Below are 25,531 nucleotides of genomic sequence, written 5' to 3'. Positions count from 1 at the left end.
CATGAGGTATGGTTTTGCATGTTATTTAAATCGTTTATTCGAAATACGGATAATTCGTAATTCGAAGAACAATGTCGGTACCGTTACTGACATTCAGACTTTAAATTCAAAACTTCTTTTACATTTTGAAAATAAAATAGTATTTTACAGAGTAAATTAAATTCAAAATTTCTCCACATCATGAAAGAACGCGTCTTCTGGAACGCACAGGGGTAACTTTGTGCACTTTCACCTACTTCGGTGTGTCTACAGTGTGCTTCATATCTGCTATGTTAGAACGGAATCGTAATTGTTTTGTATTCGGCGTTTAAGGAACGCCACAATATCGCGCAGCAGGCAGTGTGCGGAGGGGTAGAATCCGCGAACACTGGCGATGCCGGCTTATAGCCTATAATCAATTCGTACGCACTGAACAATATTGTCAATGCCGACTAAACTCCATTGTTGGTTTGTTTTAATTTTTTTAAATCCTGAGGCCAAACAGACTTATGGTTTTAAAGGAGAGAATTGCCAGCCGGGAAATGTACTGTGTTGCTATACAATGCACACGGAAGCGAGAGACTTCCTCCCCCCTTAATAGGAAAGTTTGGAAAGCCATGATGTTTTAAGGCCGTCGGGCACTCTCCATGCCAGTACAAGGCATCTAAAAATGCAACAAACAGTAGAGTAATAAAAAAGATAGAGCAACTGCACAGGGCAGCCAGAATAATTTTTCCTCGTCTTTGAATTGTGTTCTTCCTTTCGTTGCGTGAAGTTATATTTTGCCATTGTTTTATACAAGTGCATTATTTGAATAATGTAAATGCACCTTGTTGGATACATTTCTGAAATAGTGTTTTCCATGACATTTGAAAAGATTAAACTGAAAATCAAAGCAATTGCATACATTAATGGGTCTTAGAAGTGCCATGGCGATAATCGTAGAAGTATAATCACTGTACTGTAGTTGTAATGTGGACGGAAGCGAGACACTTTCTCCCCTCGTCATAGGAAAGTTTGATAAGACGCGATGTTTTAAGGGCTTCGGGTACTTTCCGTGTAAGCACAAGGCATCTAAAATGCACACAGTACACTAATCCAATGAATAAAGCACTTGCACAGGGGAGCCAGTATAGACAAATACTTTAATACACCAGTATTTGGTATAGATTTCTCCTCGTGTTTGAATCATGTGTTTGATTTCATTGCGTGAGGTTATGTTTGCCAGTGAGTTATCCAAGTGCATTATTTCAATACTGTAAATGCACCTTATTGGATACATTTTAGAAATAGTTTTTTTCCATGGTATTTGAGAGCTTTAAACTGTGAATCAAAATGAATTGCATGCAGTAACGGGTCTTAGAATATAATGTATTATTGTGACGCCGCAAGGGTTGGCATTTCCAAAGTACATGCTGGCGGTTATTTCGAAATCACGCACTTCGAAGTCCGATTTTTTCATCCCAACGACTTCGAATTAACGAGGTTTTACTGTATTAATATTGGTGACAGCTGCTCTATTGGTTGCTTTTGTGTGGTTAAACCAATTATCAAGCAGCCTAGAATATGGGTAGTATTCATGATTAAACTCACCTCCATGCTTCTTCCACGTCCAAAACTTCCACAACCTGGGAAAACCGCACCTTTGCATGTGCTTCAGCCAGGCGGATAAGAGATTCCAGCTGGCGAGGATAGGCTGTGATCTGTCCTCTTCCGCTACCTACTTTCCGCATATCGACGTAGGCTTGTATAAGGCGCTGAGATGCCAATTCGCTGAGTTTTGGATGAATATGCTCCTTGGCATAAGCAATGTAGTCACGCAATATACTCATGTCCTACAACAAATGAGAAATAGACGTGGCAACATTTCACAAAACATTTTTTTATTTAAAAAAATCTTAATGTACACATTTCATTTTCAACAAAAAAAGGTCTCAGTAACATTTAAAATCTTAAAATTGTATGGACTGCAATAAGCAGTAAAACTAGTAAATGGAAATCAACTACTGTACACTCAAGTGTGCTGACCACACAATGAACTTTCCACCAAGGATAGCAATTTAAGGTTGTTCAGTTTATATCTGATCATTTTTCAAGAGATAACTGGTCGCGACCAACACATGTTCTACTGGACCCCGAGTTCTGTAGACTATAACCCAACATCAAAGTTTCCATTGAAACAAACTCTGGTGGAGCACAGGCATTCCTCCCTGCAAGCTTTCCAGACACTCTCCACGGTGCATGGACGGCAATGTTGGAGAAGTCTTCTCAACAGTCCAAATGGAAAGAAATCCACTAAGAGTGGCATCGGAGCTCTTCACAGCAATGTCTTGAAATTGAATTACACAAATTCCTTTATTTCCTTTAGATTTCCTGATAAAAATGCACAGATATTCTGGCAGTAAGACTCAAGGGCTAGTTCAAGTGGTATGTTTGCTCCATACAGTTGTGAGATGTCTGTCTGAAAGATAAGTGTCATAATGGATTCTTGTGAGTATCTTGCATTTATTTCCATGTTATTCTTAACCTTGTGAATGATCAACTTATCACGTTGTGTTTGGTGGATTTTCTTGGCACACTAAATGGCGAATCTCGTGAAGCACTATTGCATACTGACTCTTTGAAATCCACTTTCTGGTGCTTTTTGTAGGCGAATGTTGTCCGGGCTCCCCTTTTGTGTAATGGGCCATAACAGTTTTCTCACCAGTCACCCTGAATGTTAACCCATTCCCCTGATGCTGTTTTACTGTGCGTGTACAAAAAACTAGCATGGAAAAGGACCATGACACAACCTTACCAACAACAGTTGAATTTCAACACAATTTCTCAATACCCATGAACAAAACTCACACACCTACAACAGCAGAACTGTAGTTAAACCAGTCACTCACCAGATGGCAGCAGCATTACACAATCAGTTGGACATAAATCGAACGGACCCTCTGTATTTCTATAGCATGTATGTGGTGTGCAGGATCATTAGACTGTGTGTAGAGGCCACGAGGAAGAGTCACAACAAGGTGGATTAGCCTGATTATCAGTACACGTTGAAGAACAATCTAATAAAGGAAGGCAATGACAGGGAATCATGGTGAAAAATAATCTATGCTATCACAATGACCACCAAACCTCTTACAGGAGGCCAGGATTGTGAAGAGAATATGTATTTATTACTGAAAATGAGGCAGTAAATACAGTGCAGGGGTTTGATATAGGAATATTTTTTTTTTTTTTTTTGCTAGTGGCTCTACGTTGCACCGACACAGACAGGTCATATGGCGACGATGGGATAGGAATGGTCTAGGACGGGGAAGGAAGCGGCCGTGCTGTGGCCTTAATTAGGGTACAGCCCCAGCATCTGCCTGCTTTGAAAATGGAAAACCACGGAAAACCATCTTCAGGGCTGCCGACAGTGGGATTCGAACCCACTATCTCCTGGATGCAACCTCAGAGCTGCGTGCCCCTAACCGCATGGCCAACTCGCCCAGTGATTAAAATGTTAGTAATGTTTTGTTTTACCTGAAATTACTGCTACACTTTATTTCCAATTTTAAGTTACCATATGCTGTATGCCGACCTCCATATGGTATTGATAGGTGGATTTGCCCATTCTGTTGAAAGTACACAAGAACTTCATTTATCCGGCCCTTATTAATCCGGATCTCTAGTTTATCCGGATCGAAAATAATAAATATTTACTTTTACTTGTAAGGTTACAGTATTTTCTTTTACTGCGTTGACCCTTCTTGCGGAATTGGGAGTAATTCGGCCAGGGTCTATCAAAGGTACTGTCCCGGCGTTCGCCTGGAATTGAGAATGGGGTACCGCTGAAAACCATTCCGAGGACGGCCGAGGTGGGATTCGAGCCCACACTCTTCTGAATTCAGCGCACTATTAATTCACTGATGTTGAATTTGAAAATGAAACCGGTGCTCCATCAGAAGAAACAATGACTCATGGAGAGGCAACCATGCAGCTGGACAAACTGATGGCCTATTTATAATCCTTAAATGAAACCACACTGGCAGAACTGTTCTTAGTAAAACATCTTCGTGATCGTACTGCACACAAACACTATATAAACAGAAAACAGAAAAAACTCTCACATTATTTTAATGAATAAAACAGTTGTAAATGTACAAAAAGTGTTCTGAAAAAAAGGTATTAATGTACAACTTACGTTAATAGATTATATAACATATACTGCACTTGTATTTCAGTTTTTTCCCGGATTATCCGGATTTTCGATAATCCGGAGTAGTTCCGGTTCCACTTAATCTGGATAAACGAGGTTCTTATGTAGTCAATCATGAATACGGACCAATAAAATGAAATTAATTTCATATAATGTCATCTAGATTTCATTATAGAAGTTATGCACCTGATGCCAGTTACTCATTGATCGTATACTCATTTGAAGTGAGACCATGAATACACTGTTTGTAGTCGCTGCTGGTTTGCTGTATCACTACTGACGTTATATTGTTTCTATATAAAATTTCTAGGGTTTTGATGATTTTCCCTCATTTTTTGTGGCTTGTGATTGATTAGTGATGGTCTGGGTAGAATCTAATGTAATGCATACGGAAACTTTTGAGAATCAATACTTGCATTTGAAACTATCTCTAGCAGAACGTAACTTTTAAAAGTAGAGTACGTCTAACAGTCATTTATGTGGCACAACACTTACAGAAACTTACTGAGTATACCGGTGACCAAATAAGAAGTGACGTAATTTCCATGGTGAAACTGAATTTAAAGTATGCAGATTTTTAAATCACATAATTTATGTAAGAGATTTTGTAAGATAAGAATTATATTTCATCATGGCCATGTTTGCCAAATTGTTGATAGTTTTAAGTCACTCCTGGATCTTCAGCTTTCCTGTATCGTATGTTTTTTTTTTTTTCAGGGTCCCTCTAAACACAGAAAATTGAGGCTCCACAGTATATGTGTTGAAGAAATGGGATTAATGAAGAGAGAGGCCATGTGTTTGAAGACTGCAGTGCACAAGGATGTGGAGACTATCCTTGTCCTTTTGAGTTTTTACGTTTGTCCTGATCTCCTCATTCTATTGCACCGTCTCCCCACACTGAATTGTCGTTGTGTTTATCCCATTATGTGTTACTTTCCTTGTTCTTATCAAAGGATGTTAGCTCTTAAACAAAGCAATGATGATTGTTGCTTATAAGAAGCCTAACATCAAAATCATATACATCTCTTTCACGAGATATTAAAGAAAGTTACATGACCTTGACTTGAATATCATACTCACCATTAGTTCATCTTCTTCCGAACTGCTAGTTTTGTAATAAAGCGAGACCAAATGACGAGCAAGTCTACGATCAAAGAGCTCATCCTGAGGGTCCAGCATTAAGAAGATCAAGTCAAATCTGTGAACAAGAACATACATAAAATCTATATGACCCTCAAAAAACTAGCATTCAGTTATTGTAGAAGTAATTTAAACTCAGATTAAAGGCTTAATACATTACACACTTTGTGCTAATAAATGTTTTGCCAAGCACTTTAATACTAAAGTTCACTTATTAGCAGATGCTCTGATATCATTACCCAATTTGAAGTGTTTAGACTGAAAGAAAAGGCTCAATTTTCCATTTAAATATCAGAGTGGAAACGTGTGACAATCTCTCACACCAGCATTTATGTAGTCAACTGGGTCACAGTGAGAACTGATGGTAGAATGAGTAGTTACAGAGGTTTTTCGTGGATCGTTTATTGAAAGGCGTAAAATGGCAGGGAACAATTCAGGTGAGTGGAAATGTAGTTAATAGCTTGACCTATGCCAACACCTTGGTGTTAATCCCTTGACGCCGACCTCCATGTTCTCGCTTGGAAAGATGAAATGCTATTCAGACAATAACGGTACATCTTTAAAGCTGAACAATTTTTCCTTCTATGCAAGAATCTGCATAAATCAGCATTTTTAAAAATAGTGACTGAATTAGTCTCATCTCGTTCCACTTGAGCGTGTATAGACAGTTCAAGGAGCTATAAAGTCTGTTTTGAGCATGGAATCTGGAAGGAATCTTGCTTTGAGTGCAACAAATGCAAAGTTGGACTCCACAGGGATGGACATTTCAAGGTGTACCATACCTTAAAATCTTCAATTTATTGTAGGAAGTTAAACTGTAACCCAAAATGTCAGTTTGATACAGAGTGACATGGAAAGGTGGAATTAAAATAACACTAATAAAAAAACATTGTTCAAGCCAGAATTTTTGGATGATCCACAATAATGCATCATGTCACTCCCTATTAACTTCCTACTCTGCACTCATGCAAGAACGGAATACTTAAACTGGAGAACAAAGTAACAATGGACCAAATTCCTTACCTGGACAAGAGAGTATGGGGTAACATGATGTTTTCAACAATAGTCTTGTTTTTGTTCCACTGAGATTCGCAGGGATTGGCAGCAGCAAGGATAGAGGTTCGAGCATTCAGTTGGCAGATGATTCCTGCCTTCGCTATGCTCAGTGTTTGTTGCTCCATCACCTTAAGAGTACCAATGCAGGTTTAAGTATATGAGTATAGGAAAGAAACAAGTGTCAAATCAAGTCAAATCTGGAATACATGTTTAAGGTTAAGTCTACAAAAATAAGGAACAAATACTTTCTTAAAAGATCAGGAACATAAATTTCACTGCCAGACCATGGGTGCATTCATAAAACAATCAAGTTGCAGGTCATTTCACTCTCGAATGCACATTGTAGTGCACTAATTTAACCATTTCCTTTTTATTTAATTGTGTCCAAAAAATATTTAATCACTGACACAATATAAAACATATGACTCAAAGAAAAGTCACGAAAAAAAAAAACCAGTTGATAGTGAAACTGCAGTAAAACCTCGTTAATTCAAAGGCTTTGTCGCCATAAGACCTACCTGTATTAGTGCGTCACAAAAAGAGAGAGAGAGAGAGAGAGAGACATTGGGACGCAAATATCGGACTTCGAATTAACTGCCACCTCGTAATTCAGAAATGCCAACCCATGCCGTGTCACAAAAGATTTTAAGATCCATCACTGCACGCATTTAACCTTGATTCACAGTTTAAAGCTTTCAAACAACTATTTCCAAAATTTATCCAACAAGGTGCATTTACATTATTCAAATAATACACAACGATAAATCACTGGCAAACATAACCTCACAGAACGGGGCGGAAAGCGTGATTCAAAGACGAGAAGATATCTATGCTGGCTCCCCATTTTAAGTGCTTTATTCATTAGATTGCTGTACTGCATGCATTTTAGATGACCTGTATTTGCACGGAAAGTATCCAATGCCCTTAGAACATGTGGCTTATGGAACTTTCCTATGACGAGTGGAAAAAGTCTCTTGCTTCCGCGTGCATTGCAACACAGTACAATTATGTATCTCCTTTAAAATCATAAGTCCATTGGGATTTGGCGTTTAAAAAAAAAGCTGTTTAATTGGCATTGACAATATTGTTTGGTGCGTACAAATCGATTATAAGAGCCACGCTTTTTCGCCAATCGTCGGCGTCGCCAGTGTTCGCAGATTCTGCTTCTCCGCACAATGCCTGCTACGTGATGATGTGGTGTCTCTTAAAATGCTGAATACAAAAGAATTATGATTTCACTCGAACTTAGCAAATATGAAGCACGCTGTAGACACACCGAAGTGAGTGAAAGTACGTAAAGCTACCCCTGCACACCCGGAAGACGGGTTCTATCATGAGGCGGATAAATTTTGAATTAATTTAAACAACACGTAAAACCGCATCGCATATTTCCGGGAATGAGAGCTGCTTCGAATTAGGCAGGATTTTGAATTAACCGATTTTGAATTATCGAGGTTCTACAGTCATTTAACACAAACACATGCAGCTCAAACAAAGAAAGGAAAGGAACAGAAAGCATTACATGTTAATACATTACTTAATAGAACGATAAAACATAATAAACAAATAGAACTCAAACTAAGGAAAATTAAATAGTATCTGGCCAATATTTAGCCAGGCCACAGGCCTCCATGGTGCAGCTCAATGGACACCTGCTGCAGTTGATGAGATGGGCCATTGTTGATCCTCTCCACATTCCTCCCTGTGGGTGGGGGTGGTAGAATAACACCCACGGTATCCCCTGCCTGTCGTAAGAGGCGACTAAAAGGGGCCTCAGGGGCTCTGAACTTTGGAGCGTGGGTTGGCGACCACGGGGCGCTCAGCTGAGTTTTGGCACTGCTTCCACTTACTTGTGCCAGACTCCTCACTTTCATCTATCCTATCCGACCTTTCTTGGTCAACTCTTGTTCTTTTCCGACCCCGACGCTATTAGGTTTGCGAGGGCTAGGGAGTCTTTCATTTTCACCCCCTTCGTGGCCCTTGTCTTACTTTGGCCGATATCTTCATTTTTCGAAGTGTTGGACCCCTTCCAATTTTCCCTCTGATTAGTGTTATATAGAGGATGGTTGCCTAGTTGTACTTCCTCTTAAAACAATAATCACCACCACCACCTCTCCACATTCACATAGTATGGAATTACAAGGAAAATTTAACCACATTCTTACAAAGCAAGTGACTTCTCCCTTTACCTTCAATGAAAAAGATTGATATCTCAAATACTCCAGAACATTACTTAAGCAGAAGTTAGGAAATAATACAATCTGTAAAAATGGCTCTGTTCTTACAGTCTGACGACTTAACAAACTTATAAAAGTAGGAATGGTGTAGAAAAGTTTTCTATGTCTCATATCACATAAAACAAAGAACGTTTATACCTCACCATCTTGGTAAAAAAAAACCCACTATAAATTACAGTGTTTAAATGACAATGATACAATTACTCTACTTGATTTGGACCTTCACAGTTAGATGTTCCATAATCAAGAAATGAAGTTCTTTTTACTTAAATAACTTATTCAACTTATCTATGTAATTCACACAGTTTTTTTTTCCTGGAAATTTTTTTTTTTTTTTTTTTTTTTTTTTGCTAGTTGCTTTACGTCGCACCGACACAGATAGGTCTTATGGCGACAATGGGACAGGGAAGGGCTAGGAGTGGGAAGGAAGCGGCCGTGGCCTTAATTAACGTACAGCCCCAGCATTTGCCTGGTGTGAAAATGGGAAACCACAGAAAACCATTTTCAGGGCTGCCGACAGTGGGATTCGAACCTACTATCTGCCGAATACTGGACACTGGCCGCACTTAAGCGACTGCAGCTATCAAGCTCGGTTTTCTGGAGATTCAAGTACATTAAATAAGCAATAAGCGTGCAAATGTGGTAATAGGTATTCTTTCAGGTGAAAGGATGCAAACTCTCTATCTGACAACCTACAATAATTGTATGGATTCAAACACATTTTTACAATCTGTGAAGCACAGAATCAACATAGAACTACTTCTCGATACAGAATGTGACCTCACCTCATGAAGCACGCTCCGTGTTGAGTCGTTCATCTTGTCAAATTCATCAATACAGCAAATTCCATTGTCAGCTAATACAAGAGCTCCCCTAAAACAAATTCAAGGTGAGATTATCAATGATCAGGACCTCATTATTGCCATCCAAAGAAGTTAACATACAATGCAAATCAGCTTACGTTTGTAATACAAGTTGCCTAGTCTCTGGGTCTTTGGTAACATATGCTGTAAGCCCTACAGCTGAAGAGCCTTTGCCTGAAGTATACTGACTACGAGGAACCAAGTTGTACACATACTGGAGAAGCTGAGACTTGCTCGTACCAGGATCTCCACACAACAGGATATTGATTTCAGCCCTGAAATATAGTAAATGAATCTACATTCAATCACAAGTTAAAGCACAATCACCAGAAGCTAAACAAAAAAAACTACACACACAAGAGACTAACAGTAATAAGGATGATAAATATTTTTCAAAAACATGGGCAAAATAATCTAATATTGTTAGAACGCCTCCAGAAGTTGGTTGTGTTGATAAACATTTTTCCTCTTTTTGCAATGGATAGGAATAAGACTAAATATTGAACTTACACAGTGACTGGAGATTAGCAGGAGGGTGCAGCAGGGCAATGCATTCTATCAGTGTACCCATACTGACTGATGCAGCTGAGACCTTGACTAGCAGGCAAGAGAGTAGAATTCAAGCCAGTGAGATGAAATTCCTAAGTAGTATGATAGGAAAGACAAGGAAAGACAGAGTGAGAAATGAAGATGTTAGAAAGTAGGTTGGGATGGGAAAGCTAAAGGAGAGAACTGAAAAGAATAAACGTCGCACCGACACAGATAGGTCTCACGGCGACGATGGGATAGGAAAGGCCTAGGAGTTGGAAGGAAGCGGCCATTGCCTTAATTAAGGTACAGCCCCAGCATTTGCATGGTGTGAAAATGGGAAACCACGGAAAACCATCTTCAGGGCTGCTGACAGTGTGATTCGAACCCACTATCTCCCGGATGCAAGCTCATAGCCGCGCACCCCTAAACCACGGCCAACTTGCCCGGTAAGAATAAACTAAGGTGGTTTGGACATGTAAAGAGGATGGAGGAGAATAGAATTCCAAGACAGATGCTGGAGGCAAAGTGCAAGGGCAAGAGAGGAAGATCTAGAACAAGGTAGACTGAATCAGTGAAGAGCGGCATAAGAAGAAATTTAGACAGCGATAAGATCATTGAAGAGGAATGGTGGAAGGAAAGAGGAAGACGGAGAAGTGCCATAAATAACCCGATCCGGCAGGAGCTGGATAAGGGGAAATGATGATAATGAATTAGCAACATTTAGTTTTACCAACAATTTCTGCTGTCCTTTATCACCAATTTTCAGTTATGGTACGCCGTATTTCATTATATATATATACACATACATACTGTTACGAATAAAACTCCATCTGTTTCATTACTCTAATTCATTTCAGGATGACCTAATAAATGCACACACACATATTTAAACATAAGCAATTCTAACCAGTTATGAATGCCCATACCACTCCATTTATAAATCTCTCTATCTTATGGCGCTGCAAGGGTCCAGCCCGTTCCTTTACCTGGAACGCCAATCCTTACTTTCACTTTCCCCCCAAGTCCAGTCACCCCCTACAGCCACTGTGCATAGACAGCTGGATTTGAACACAATGCCCCTGGCTATACAACACACGACGATTGTTCGTCGGCTCGACTCCAATGATAGTCCAGTACTTCGCACAGTCCTGCGCAGTGAACAACTGAACAGCTCAACAGCATTCAACAGCAAGATGATACTCACAATAGTGAACATTAACACAGGTCCATTTATCCTTGCACTCACAATAGCGGGTTTCCTCACTGGCTCACGGCGATTCACAGTCCACGGAATTTCACAAACGCACAGTACAGCCTACCATTCTGTCACCTCCATTTATACACTCACGGGTCTCTCTGACACTACAACAGCTCCTCGTTCAGACCTCGGTGGGACACTGGCGACAGCCAACACCTCTGTCGCCCTCAGCCCAGCCACCGACCACCAATTTACTGAGTGTCACACCGACTGCCACACGGAGTCCAACTCTGACTAAATGTCCGCGGCTTGCCTCCCTTTTTTTATAGCTAGCGTGATTTGATCCAGAAATTTCACGAACTGACTACAGGCAGAACATTCTCGCTGAATCTCAAAGAAACTCACAGGTAAGCCGGCTGCCGAGAACAATACATGGAAAGGCCGGCCCCACCCCACAAGCCGGCTGGAGGATTCCAGGTCGTCTTAGTCACCACCCCCTTCCTGAAAGTACGGAAAGGAGCTACCACGGGGCTGGTAGGTAACAACACACACAACCAATGCTAGACCATATACTAGTTTGTAGCGAGACCATCAATACATCGTTTATAGTTGCTACTGGGTTACTAAAACAAATTGTTGTTCAAGATTATTTCACATTCGATATGGTGCTTGTTTTAGTATGACTAATTTTTCCAATATAAATTCTTCCTCACATAAAAGAGGCTCCACAGATTTTTGTTATAAAAATTGAAAAAGAAAAGTGCACCTATTTTTGCTAACTGAGTATATTTTAGAATTTCCTCTAATACTCTTTGTCGAACTATATTACAAGTTACCTGGTACATCAAAACCATAATTTCTCAACTTTGTTATATACTCATGCACACATTGATCTAGACATTTACCTTTTCAGTATTTGAAAAAAACATCACACACTTTTGTTGCTTTCAGTTTTGCTTTTTGGCTGCACCAACATCTGATCATTTTAGGTTGAGGCTACTGGCTTTACATCTTGTTTTTCTGCATAAGAGACAGCTTTTGATTTTAAAGTTCTGGTAAAACAACACTTCTTGTTTTTCATGTTATTTTATTCAATGTCTTAAAAAAAATTAAAAAAAAAACCCCACACCCTCCCTCAGTAGCAGGCTTTTGCACAAAAGATCAAAAGGAAGTTTTATAGCATAGTTCATGATACATTAACATTCGGAATACGATTTTGCGTTACTTTAGCGCTACGAGACTCCACGTCTTGTTCTTTGACGAGTTATTTTTAAAAATTTTCCTTGCCCTGAAAAGCCGGGGGGGGGGGGGAAATAATATGTGAGTGGGGTCAACACACGAGTAAATACAGTATTTATTATTATGAGAGAATTTTTTATAAACCACATACAAAATAGTGCTTGCATGAAGAATTTGTTATAAATTTGCATCAATCAAGTGATTCAAAATTTTTGAGCCTAAAATTCACACTTCGAAAATGCAAATGAGTGCTTTCAGTAACAGAAAATGGATATTCAGTCCATAGCACCGAAATAAGATATAGTAGATTAAAAAATGCCAGTCTCTAATAAATAGATTAACAATTCAACCAAAAATTATTTTTAGGCTAATATTTGAACAATCCACTGGCTCAGTTAGATCTTTTGATAATGATGGGATAGGGTTTGGACTAGGACAGAAGTGGCCATGGCTTTGGAAACCAGAGAAACGTAAGGCTGTGAGGAAAGTGAGGAAAAAGTATACAGGCATAATACAAGTGGCTGAGATGATGTACGTCAGGAATATGTTTGGCACGACAAGATATCGGAAAATCTGGAAAAAGGACCTAATAAAGTTGTTTAAAGCAGGACAGCTGTACTGTTACTTCTTTTTAAATCTTCACAGAGATTGAATTTATTATAGCATATATACTATGAAGGGGTCTAGCTTATTGGCTAAATGGTTAGCGTGCTGGCCTTTGGCCACAGGGGTCCCAGGTTCGATTCCTGACAGGGTCGGGAATTTTAATAATCAATGGTTAATTCCGCTGGCACGAGGGCTGGGTGTACGTCATCTTCTTAATAATTTCACCCTCATCACGACATGCAGGTCGCCTACGGGCGTCAAATCAAAAGACCTGCACCTGGCGAGACCAACATGTCCTTGGATACTCTCGGCACTAAAAGCCATACGCCATTTCATTTACTCTGAAAGGATGACAGAATTAAATTTTATTTTTAACATCGTGCAATGTACACTCGTTTCACCATCGAAAATGGAACAGACTGAAGAAGATAAATTCAACTACCGCACTTAAGATTAGATTTCTATTTTTAACTTCATCAAGTGATGGAATGACAGAGGATAGTATAATGTATGGGTACATATTATACATACACTAGAGTCCCGTTAATCCGAACTGAAGTATTCAATTTTTAAAAAAATTCTCCTTATTGAATTGAAAGAACATATTATAAAATGAAGATTTCCTTGCATTTTACTTTTTTTTTTGCTATTTGCTTTACGTCGCACCGACACAGATATGTCTTATGGCGACGATGGCATAGGAAAGGCTTAGGAATGGGAAGGAAGCGGCCGTGGCCTTAATTAAGGTACAACCTGGTGTGAGAATGGGAAACCACGGAAAACCATCTTCAGGGCTGCCGACAGTGGGGCTCGAACCCACTACCTCCCGATTACAGAATACTGGCCGCACTTAAGCGACTGCTGCTATCGAGCTCGGTAGTCATATTTTATTAGAATAACTTAATGTAAACATAATTACACATCATAAACCATCAATCAACGTTTATCTTTACAAAGTCTGTTAGTTTCTTTTGCCGTAGTGATTGGAACCTACACTACTTGAAAATGCAGTGTTAAACCAGTGTCTCATAAACATCACATCAGTGGGCGTAGCAGCAGAGTGTTGCTCGACGTAACGTACGGCAAGTTCTAAGGCGGCCGTGGCATCTGAATGCGACACTAGTTGTTCATTGTGGTCTTCTTCGTCGTCACTCTGTTCCTCATCAACTCCAACTTCTTTCTCCACCATAGCTACAATTTCTTGGTTTGTTTGTAATTGATGACAGTCAGCTTCCATCCACTCGCTAATGCCATTTTCACTGCCGTTTCCTCGTCTACGGGTTCTTAAATACCCTACTGTAATTTTGTATTTTGTTAATGTAACTGCTAAAGAATGGACATTTCAAATTACAGTATGTACTGTACTGTATTGTAGAAACTATTTTCCACAGACGGTTGAGGAGCTGGCCTTCTGACCCCAACTTAGGCAGGTTCGATCCTGGCTCAGTCCGGTGTTATCTGAAGGTGCTCAAATACGTCAGCCTCGTGTAAGTAGATTTACTGGCACATAAAAGAACTCCTGCGGAAGAAAATCCCGGCACCTAGGCGTCTCCGGAAATCGCAAAAGTAGGGTTTTTTTTTTGCTAGGGGCTTTACGTCGCACCGACACAGATAGGTCTTATGGCGACGATGGGATAGGAAAGGCCTAGGAGTTGGAAGGAAGCAGCCGTGGCCTTAATTAAGGTACAGCCCCAGCATTTGCCTGGTGTGAAAATGGGAAACCACGGAAAACCATCTTCAGGGCTGCCGATAGTGGGATTCGAACCTACTACCTCACAGCCGCGTGCCTCTACGCGCACGGCCAACTCGCCCGGTACAAAAGTGGTTAGCGGGATGTAAAAGCGATAACATTATTATTAGAAAATATTTTCCGGTTAATCAGAAATTTTCGTAATCCGAATAGGCTCCGGTCCCAATTAGTTCGGATTAACGAGACTCCACTGTATTATATACAGGGGATGTAAAAGAAATGTACACACTTCTCAACAAATACATATTCTTTATTGCGAGTTAGTACTGAACTTAATTACAGTGGAACCTGGATTCTCCGTTTCTGGAGAGACCACGGAAAAAAAAGGTACAATTCGGCAAAATGAAAAATTCAGGAATGAATTGCAAACCATCAACAATTTGGCTTCACATCACAATGAAATATGTAACAAAAATACAGCACTAATGGACCTTGCCCTAAGAAGCGACAGCTGCTCAGCCCGAAAGCCTGCAGATTACAGGGGGACACATGGTCAGTATGATGAATCCTCTCTGCCGTTACTCCTGGTTGTCTAGACAGGTGTCGCCAATTAATGGCAGAGTGGAACTAGAAGCAGCCCTAACATACAGTTAAAAATGCCTGATCTGTCCAGGAATCGAAAAACTGGGCCTTCGGGTAAGAGGCAGGCATGTTACCCCTATGTCACGGGATGGCATATAAAAAAACTGTTGTTTTTATAAGAATATTTTAACAGAAAATTAGGACTAAATCAGTAATAGGTAATCCCAATACCTCCCATGGCTGTATGTATGGAACGTGCAACATCTGTTCTGATCTCGAAAACATAACTGCATCCTATCATATTAAAATACTAGACTCGTGTTAGGAAGGAGCTATTTCGATTCCTGTCTGAAAGCCCAGCGACCATATAGTGCCCTGGGAGAAGTGCTGAAAACCTGTTCGGCGATACCATTGGGAGGGGAAGTAAAATTGAACACCTAACCCTGGACATAATGCAGATGTTTTACAAGTAAGAACAACTGATGAAACTCGTTCCATTTTCGAGCAGAACTGTCGAAATGCGCTGTCTCCTTTCAATTGTTGCGGCCACTCACTGCTTTATGATTTCCGAGGTCTCCCTAAATAATACCAGCTGAATGCAATGTTAAGATGGCCTCTTGTGCAAGTTCACTGCCGATCGTGTTTTCAGTACAGTACTTGCTCTAGTTATCGCAATAATGGGACACTAATGCAAACCGTTTGTCCACCAAATCCAGATTTTGAAATTCACTGACATTTCCTGGTTTTCCATACATAAAAACAAATTTTTTTCCCTGACACAATGCAAAAAAATAAAATTATAAAGGAAGTTTCCATCTATGACAGTAATATTAAAATACATTTCGAAAACTTAACACCCAAAAAATAAATGAGCAATTAATGTGCATGTTAAATTTCAAAACTTGGAAGTTGAATTTAGTCTAATTAAATTCACTTAAAAAACAAAACAAAAAACAAACACCCAACCCATTCCTGCTTCAGCGAAGAAATGTCTTCATCTATAGCCACTAACGACTGAGGAACTTCTGCCATCACCCTTCGCTTCTTTTCTTCTAATTCTTTGAGCAACAAAGCGGCCTTTCTCTTACTTTCTTTTGCAAAGAATCTTCTACTTCCAATGCTTCACGTTTCTCCATTAAATTTTGAACATACAAAGCATGAGCATTCCTTGCAGCAAGGAGCATGTTCTTATTAATGGAGACCTTTTCAATTCCACCAAGGTTTGAAAAGTAGCATCCCTTTGTGCTACAAGGTACTCTTGTACTGTAGCAAGTTCTCTACCATAATTTCTTTATTAACCGAAAAATCATGTTCAAGTGAAGCATTTCCAAGAAACAATATTAGTATCATTTTCATAAATGAAGCCAACTTTTCTGTTTTCAAATTTACCATTGGCAAAACACTGTGGAGCCAAAAGTGATATAACCTCTGGTATTTTGAAGACAAAGAATTCACTACTTCTATGAAAGTATCATTCTCACAAACAGAAGTGAACTCCCTTTCTATATGATCGGCTTCATTACCCGAGATCCATTTGTTTTCAACAAAGGCATTTAAAGCTATCCTTAGCCGTTTGCTGCTGAGAGGTTGCTTGGCTACACTTGGATCGAAACAAGAAATTCCTTCAGTCAGTTTATATACCAGCGGTAACCGTTCCAGTAACTTCTTGCACAAAGCTATCCGTCCTCTTAGACAATCTGTGCGAAACACTAATATATCTCTATAATTTAATCCAGGAGTGCCACAAAATGCTGCTCTAGCAGCATAACCTATGTCAATTTTCGATGTAGGCAAAAGATTTTCTTTACTGACTAAATTAATTTGGACAAAGTTTTCTGAAGAAACCACGGTGCCAATTTTTGCCGAGTCACATTCTCGCCACTTGTCTTCCACAAACTATACTGGGGTATGGTACACAGATGAACTATATATGTTAATAAAATTACATCTACACTGAACACTATTAAACCTATACCACACACGCCGAGCGAGGTAGCTTAACCACGAGGTGATGTAGACAATAAGGATAGCAGCCAGGTTTTGAGATTTAGCATAAGAAATTTCATCTTTTATTTTATCCGTACTGAACCGAGATCACAAATACTTATAGTTTTTAGAGGTTCCACCTGTTCAATACAAAACAATGTTGCCTGAATATATTACAACATATTAACTTCATTTAGCAGTACAGTGGAACCTCGATTCTCCGTTTCTGGAGGGACCACGGAAAAAAACATACAACACGGGAAAACGGAAAATCCGGGAATGAATGAACCATCAACAATTTGGCTAAACATCATAAAAATGAAATATGTATACTTATAATCTTTCAAACACCCCTAAACCAAACCAAACTGCAGCCCCAATGGGCCTTCCGCCTGCCAAGCGACCACCCTTGGTCCGAAGGCCTGCACATTACGAGGTGACGCATGGTCAGTGTGACGAATCCTCTCAGCCGTAATTCCTGGCTCTCTAGACTGGGGCCGCCATCTCGCCATTCAATAGCTCCTCAATTAAAGGTAATCGTAGAATGAGTGAACCTGGAACCAGCCCTCATATCGAGGTAAAAATGCCTGACCTGGCCGGTAATTGAAGCCGGGCCCTCTGGGTGAGAGGCAGGCAAGTTAGACCGCGGGGCCGGCTTCAAACATTAATTACCGGTATGCAACTTACAAATCTCGAAACTTTACATTCAGTTTTACCGGGGAAACTTTGTCAGTTTCCTCTGAAAACTTCTTTCAGTTCAGCAATTTTGATTAGCCGGAGCCAAACTCTTTGAAAAATCTAATGCGGTACCCACAACAGCAAGCCAAACAACAATCGACCACAAGTAGTTTTTAATTCTCTATCTCTGATCGAATAAAATGAAGCACATTAGATACAAAAGCGCCCAACATGATGGCAATATATTTTTTAAAATCATTCGTTGTAATTTGGTCACCGGTATACTGTTCGTAGTCAGTTTATGGAAATCTTGTACCGCGTAAATTAGGCCTACATCGGCTTTTCAAGGTTATGTTGAACTCGAGAATATGGTTTCGTATGTAAGTATCGAGCTTCAAGTTCTCAAATGCATTAAATTCAATTCTGCCCGTCACTAATCAAAATCAAATTGGAGAGAAAAAATGTCATTAACATTTCCGAAATTACGATTATTCGCGACCTTGAGCTCAGCTGGGAAGCGCTCGCTGTACAAGTCGGTACGAGTGCGAAATGATACAAAGCTTTAAATGTGACGTGCGCAAATAAAACGACTGCAGTTTTCACAACATTTTAACACAAAAACATAAAATTCCCAGTCTTATGTTAGGACGAAAACAGTAATGGGCAATCTCAAAACCTCACATGACTTTATGTATGTAAGGTGCAACATCTGTTCTGGTCTCGATAACATAATCGTGCACGATAATATTAAAATACTACTGTAAATTTGTTTTACTTAAGGAGCAGATTTGATTCCAGCCTGAAAGCCCAGTGACTATACAGTGCCCTGAGGGAAATGCTGAAAAACTGTTAGGCGATACACTTGAAAAAAGTAAAAAAAATAAACATCTAACCATGGACATAATTTAGACGTTTTGCAAGTGCAAACATTTGACGAAATTCGTTTCCTGTTCAAGTAGAGCTGTCAAAGAAATGCGCACTGTCTGCTTCCAATTGTTGTGGACACTCTCTGCTTTTTGATTTCCACGGATTCTCTAAACAATACCACAGGAATGCGATGCTAGGATGGTCCTCTATGCAAGTTCGCCGCCGATCGCTTTTCCAGTACAGTACTCCCTCAAATTACCAGTACCGCAATGACGAGACATTAACACCAAGATCCGTAAGTAGGCCTATGCCATAGCCGCCTTTTCGTGAGATGCAGTTTATTGAAAAATGCGTGATCGAGGATTTAGCGTTGATGGGACTGACATTTCTGGACAGTTGATCCGGGAAATCGTTTCTTTGAGGAGCGGATAATACGGGAAAAACGTAATTTCCGGGAACGTATAACCAAGGTTCTACTGTACTAGTTTTGGCGTTTCTTTAGCGCCATATCAGCTGCAAGAAAGTCGTGAAAAACTGACAATTAATATAAAATATACATCAACATTTTTGTACAACTAACTCCTATAGACCTACTACTGCTGAATAAAGTTAATATGTTGTAATGCATTCAGGCAATATTGTTTTGCATTCAATAGGTGGAACCTTTAAAAACTTTATAAGTATTTGTGAGGTTTTGAGATGGCGCTCAACCGATATACCTGTTGATAAACTTAATTATAATAGGTATTTTATTTGAGCCTGTATTGACTTGTCTAAATCTATTAAAGAAACTATTTAAAATAGTTTTTGTTGGGTCCACCATGTCAATACACTTTTAATAACTGAAAATTATTTATTCTACCAAACATGTTTCAGGAACAATATGCATTCCCTTCATGACATAATAAATAATTTTCAGTCATTAAAATACAGTTATTAATTTATTAAACCTATACCACTCACGCCAAGTGAGGTAGCTATGTAGACAATACGGATGGCGGTCACGTTTCGAGATTTAGCACGAGAAAATTCACCTTTTATTTTATCAGTATTGAACCGAGATCACAAATACTTATAAAGTTTTTAGAGGTTCCAACTATTCAAAACAAAATAATGTTGCCTGAATGTATTACAACATATTACCTTCATTTAGCAGTTTTTCTCAGTTTTTCGATGGACCTCGAAAATAAAACGTACAACACGGGAAAACGGAAAATCTGGGAATGAATGAAAACCATCAACAAATTTGGCTAAACATCACAAAAATGAAATATGTATAATTATAATCTTACAAAAACAGTTAAACCAAACCAAACCAAACTACAGCCCCAATGGGACTTTGCCCGCCAAGTGACCGCTGCTCAGCCCGAAAGGCCTACAGATTACGAGGTGACGCAGGGTCAGTGTGACGAATTCTCTCGGCCGTTATTCCTGGCTCTCTAGACCAGGGACGCCATATCACCATTAAATAGCTCCTCAGGCTGAGTGGACCTGGAACCAGCCCTTATATCCAGGAAAAATTTCCTGACCTGGTCGGAATCGAACCGGGGCCCTCTGGATGAGAGGCAGGCACGTTTAGACTGTGAAACCGCATTAATTACCGGTACGCGAGTTCAAAATCTCGATATTTTATATTCAGTTTTACAGGGGAATCTTCGTCAGTTTCCCGTGAAAACTTCTTTCAGTTCAGCAACTATCAACTATGATTAACCAAACTCTTTGAAAAATCTAATAACGCCAAGCCAAACGACAATCGACTACAAGGAGGTAGTTTTTAATTCTCTCATCTAATAAAATAAAGCACATTAGATACAAAAGTGCCCAACATGATGGTGAAATCCCTTCTTTTCTTAATCTTTCATTGTAATTTGGTCTCCGGTACACTGTTCAGAGTCAGTTTCTGGAAATCTTGTACTGCGTAAATTAGGCCTCCCAGTCTTACATTAGGACCAAGACAGTAATAGGCAATCGCAAGACCTCCCATGGGTTTCTTCTTTAATGTAAGGTAACATGTGATTTGGTCTCGCTAACACAACCATGCACGATATTAAAATACAAAAATTTGTGTTAAGAATGAGCAGTTTCGATTCCTGCCTGGAAGTCCAGTTCCTCTACAGTGCCCTGAGGAAAGTGCCGAAAACTTGTTCGGCAATACGATCGAAAAAAAAAGTAAAAATATAAACATCTAACCCTGGATATAATGTGGATGTTTTATAAGTGCGATCATTTGACGAAACTCGTTCCGTCTTCAAGCAGAGCTGTCGAAATGCGCCGTGTCTCCTTACAATTGTTGTGGCCACTCCCTGCTTTATGATTTCTGAGATTCTCTGAACAATAACACCTGATTGCGATGCTATGATGCCCCCTTACGCAAGTTCACCGCCGATCGCTTTTCCAGTACAGTACTTGCTTAATTATCGCAATGACGAGGCGTTAACGCCAAGATCCATAAGTATGCCATAGGCATCCTTTCGTTAGATACAGTTTATTAAGAAAACGATTGATCGAGGATTTAGCGTTGATGGGACAGGAATTTCTGGACGGTTGATTCGGAAAATAGGTTCTTCGAGGAACGGATAATGAGGGATTTTTACAACGTGATTTAATTATGATGCTCGCGGGACCACGCAATTCGAACGCATATTCCAGGAAAACGTAATTTCCTGGAACGGATAATCGAGGTTTCACTGTACTAGTTTTGGCGTTTCTTTAGCGCTATCATCAGCTGCAAGAAAGTCGTGGAAAAATGGCAATTAATATAAAATATACATCAACATTTTTGTACAATTAACTCTGTACAGGTGGACACCCTGACAATGATCCATAGATATGCCATAGCTCCCCGTTGGTGAGTTACTGTTTCTTGAAACGTTTGTACGAGAATTTAGCACTGATGAGACAGAAATATCTGGCTAGTTGATGTGAGAAATCGCTTCTTTGAGGCAGGGATAAAGCAGGATTTTAAAAATATTATTTAATTAGGATGCTCGTGGGACCATGTAATTTGAAAACGTAGTTTCCAGGAACAAATGATCGAGATTCCATTGTACATATCACAGATTTAATACATTTACTTCAGTGCATGTTTTACGATACCTGAAGTAGCAAAGAGAGAACCTATCTTGATGCTTGCCAGAGGCAACAGCGAATGGTTGCTTGAATGTTTGTCAATGTGACCTCAGCGATTTCCATAAATGCTGTTGCAATTTCTTGATGGGCCTCCAGCACGGTGGTTTCCTGCGATACACAACATCCTTCAAGGTTCCCAAATGTTGAAGACCGGAGGTGTTAAATCTGGCGAACATGGTGGAAACTCAAATGTACTTTGTCCTATCCAGTGCCCCTGCAGATTCTGCTAAACTCCATTCAGCGATCAGGATTGTCCTCACTCAATGCATGCAATAATCTTGGTACATACAATTTCCACTTGGCAGCTTTCAGAAAGCGTTGTAAACCTGCAATGCCAACCACTGCCTCCCAAGCACATCGTGTAGTAGACTTCTGAAGAGATGATGCAAACTTATCTAAGACCATAGCCGAGGAAGCACGACATGCAACTATACGAGGTCTTCCTGATCTTCCCTAGTGCACATCACAAATGGCACCGTGCATCCCAAACTAACCACAAAGCCATGTAATTGTAAAGAATGTTTGAGGTCATGTTCCAACTATCATCCATCATATGTTAGACTTAAGAAAATACCGTACTACATATTACATAGATAACTCAATGCAATGTGGAAAATAATACGCACATACCATCCGTTATCAACGGACCCTATATTCTTAGCCACTAAGTTTACTTAATCTTAATTTTTTTTTCTATTTGCTTTACGTCGCACCGACACAGATAAGTCTTACGGTGCCGATAGGATAGGAAAGGCTTAGGAATTGGAAGGAAGCGGCCGTGGCCTTAATTAAGGTACACCCCGGCATTTGCCTCGTGTGAACTTAAGAATTAAAAAGGAACACGGAAGTGACACACTAACCTTGTTTATTATATTAGATGCAAGCTTCAACTTCAATGAGCAAGTGAACACTAACCTGAAATGACCTCTACCAGAATTAGTAAAGGTTTTCTTTGTTCCACCAAACAACTGGAGCAGAATTCCTTTTTTTATATCTTCATTCTCATAAATGGAGGGGGCAATGGCGCGAGCGAGGCGTTCATATATGTCGTCTTTTTGGGCAAGAAGTTTGAGTAACTCAACTCTCTCAGGAGGAAACTTGTGATCTTTCCTATAAATAAAAATAAATAATAAGAATGTTTCAAACACTGTTAACACAATTCTCTGCTGTTACTGCAAGTGTTCCACAGTCTCCTACGTACCCATCTTCCTGTTCATACAGCCGCTTGGTGTCCACCTTACGGAAGTGCACCACGTCTATGTGAGTTCTGTAGACAGAGCGCACGTTCCTCATGCGGGGATTCACTTGTAAAGCCATTGCTCGATAAATACCAGTGACTGTAACTCTATCACCAGGCTGAACACTGTCCACTAAGTCGTTGTGAGCAAACAATGCCACAGTGTGAGGAGTTTGACCGGCAGGCATGTCATCTGGGATATGGAAACAAAACAGATTAGAAGAAGAGAATAATTAAAACATACAAAACATAAGTAAACATTGAAAAAAAAAAAAAAAAAAAAGAGGCTACAGAATCATTTACTTTTAACCTTTTCACAGCTGCAAGCAACTATCATGAGTTACCTTAAGACATAGACTTTTATGACCACCAAATGACATTGTAATACTTAATTTTGGGGACACCAGGTTGTGTAATGCTAATAGTATGATCATGCATTTCGAACCTGCAACCCGGATCATGTTCAGAGCAATAACAAATATTTTACTGGAAACCGTCACTCCATAGTAACACGACCTATTATCTCCAAAATTAAGTACAGTAAAACCTCATTAAGACGTTTCTGCAGGGGACAAGGAGAAAGAACGTGTTAAGTGAGAAAACGTACTACCTGAATACACGAATAAAAACTATACAACTGGGATATGGAAACACTAGATACGATTCTTTCTGTCATAATGGAATTTTACGTCGTATATCCATGGGTAGAGTGAAAACTCTACGAGAAAAAGAGTATTAAAAGGTGTGAAAAACACAAGAGAACAAATACGAAAACTTATCCCGCTGGGGCGTATGAAATAATAGTGCACTGAAAAATGCTAAAAACACCAAACAACAAATATGAAAACATATGAACGGGTCCCACAAAAATATTGAAACATTACTGCAGATCACACTTTTTCTAAAACAAATGTTAATAGAAGGCTTTTATTTTGGACCAGATGGTTATTAAACTTTATTTTTCTCGTCACACACTTAGCCAATAAATTGGAGGTTATACACGGCCATGTGCGACTGCAACAGAATGACTTTGGCTGCCATTTTGAATTGAACAAAACTTTGACCAATGAAGACAAATTCAAGCAATTGAGTCAAAACTGGAAGGTGCAAGTTTCAACTTCACGCCAACTCTACGCGCTTAAAGATATGGATGCCATTCAACTTGCTGACAGACTTTAATTCTGTCTTCATTAGTAAGGATTTTCAAGACTTTTTCCTTATCCATGATTAGGCTATCACAAGACAAATATGCACCATGTTGTTTGTTAAGATAAATGTATTTAGTGTGGTTATTTAGAAAGAAGATATCTGTTAGTTGTTGGTGGTGGTAATCACTGATTTAAGGACAAGAGCATCCCTTCCTAACAGCAATTATAGAAGGGAGAAGAAAAGTAAATTAAGCTATTTGTTTAAAAAAAAAAAGGAAAAATAAAAGCTAATCTCCAGTAAAACACGTATAGCATCTAACCATTAAATTTAAATGATAGCTCTTATAAATAAAAACAAACCTGGTGACTCCTGCAACTTAATCATCTGTTTATCAGTGAACTGGGAGCGATTATGAACAAGACTGAAGCAGTGGTTGGTGTTACAATTGGTACACAAAGTGGGCTCTGCAATACGGCCACGATCAATCTCAACCACAGTTGTGAAACCACAGACGATACATTTGAAGAAAGCTTCTCGCATCTCAGGAATAATGTTTGATGAACGGATAACCATTCCACTAATAGTGATTAGCTGATCAATATCTGCAAAAATAAAAAAAATGAAGGAAGGTAATTATTTAAAAATAATTACAAACCACAATGATGACATATTCAGCATGAATTTGTGAACTGTGACTAAATCTAAGAAAAATAAAGTCTATGGTAATACAGCACTCCTTATACATAGATTTTTACTAATATCATTTGCAATACATTTAACTGCAATTAATCAAGTATTTTCTTTTAATTCCTTCGCTATCAGCCCGAGTGCTCCCCATTACTGCCACATGACGTCAGCCCAAATACGTACTCAGCAGAGATACCAACTTTCAAGAAAGGCAATTCGTAATGCAGCCGTTAAGGCACGGGGGTGGGGGGCAGCAGCGGTCGTAGAATTTTTTTTCCCGAGATCTTACTAACTTGCATACTCCGTTGAAAGCTTGTAGTTCCTGTTTGGTAAACGTACACTGGTGACATGATTTTTCTTTTGATAGCATGTGCATCCCCTGCACTAACAGAGCACTTAACAATTCCAAGTTCATATTAGCACGGAATTCAGTCTTGTTCTTCCTCATCATACGCATCTGAAATGTCACGGCCACACGCACA

General features: G+C 39.5%; 1 protein-coding gene across 1 annotated transcript in view; it reads right to left on the bottom strand.

Annotated features, from left to right (window-relative positions):
• The window catches only part of dpa (disc proliferation abnormal), a 94,206-nt gene that overhangs the window by 4,927 nt on the left and 63,748 nt on the right, over nt 1-25,531 (bottom strand). The window contains exons 6-13 of the mRNA XM_067146295.2: nt 24,722-24,964; nt 23,178-23,406; nt 22,892-23,086; nt 9,569-9,745; nt 9,393-9,480; nt 6,338-6,498; nt 5,255-5,372; nt 1,573-1,814 (exon numbers count right to left, since the gene is read on the bottom strand). Of these exons, the coding sequence (XP_067002396.2) occupies nt 1,573-1,814; nt 5,255-5,372; nt 6,338-6,498; nt 9,393-9,480; nt 9,569-9,745; nt 22,892-23,086; nt 23,178-23,406; nt 24,722-24,964 (1,453 nt within the window). The remainder of the gene's footprint in view (nt 1-1,572; nt 1,815-5,254; nt 5,373-6,337; nt 6,499-9,392; nt 9,481-9,568; nt 9,746-22,891; nt 23,087-23,177; nt 23,407-24,721; nt 24,965-25,531) is intronic.

Source organism: Anabrus simplex, chromosome 4 (genome assembly GCF_040414725.1).
Source record: "Anabrus simplex isolate iqAnaSimp1 chromosome 4, ASM4041472v1, whole genome shotgun sequence".
Taxonomy (NCBI): Eukaryota; Metazoa; Arthropoda; class Insecta; order Orthoptera; family Tettigoniidae; genus Anabrus; species Anabrus simplex.
This window is presented reverse-complemented; position numbering and strand designations above follow the sequence as displayed.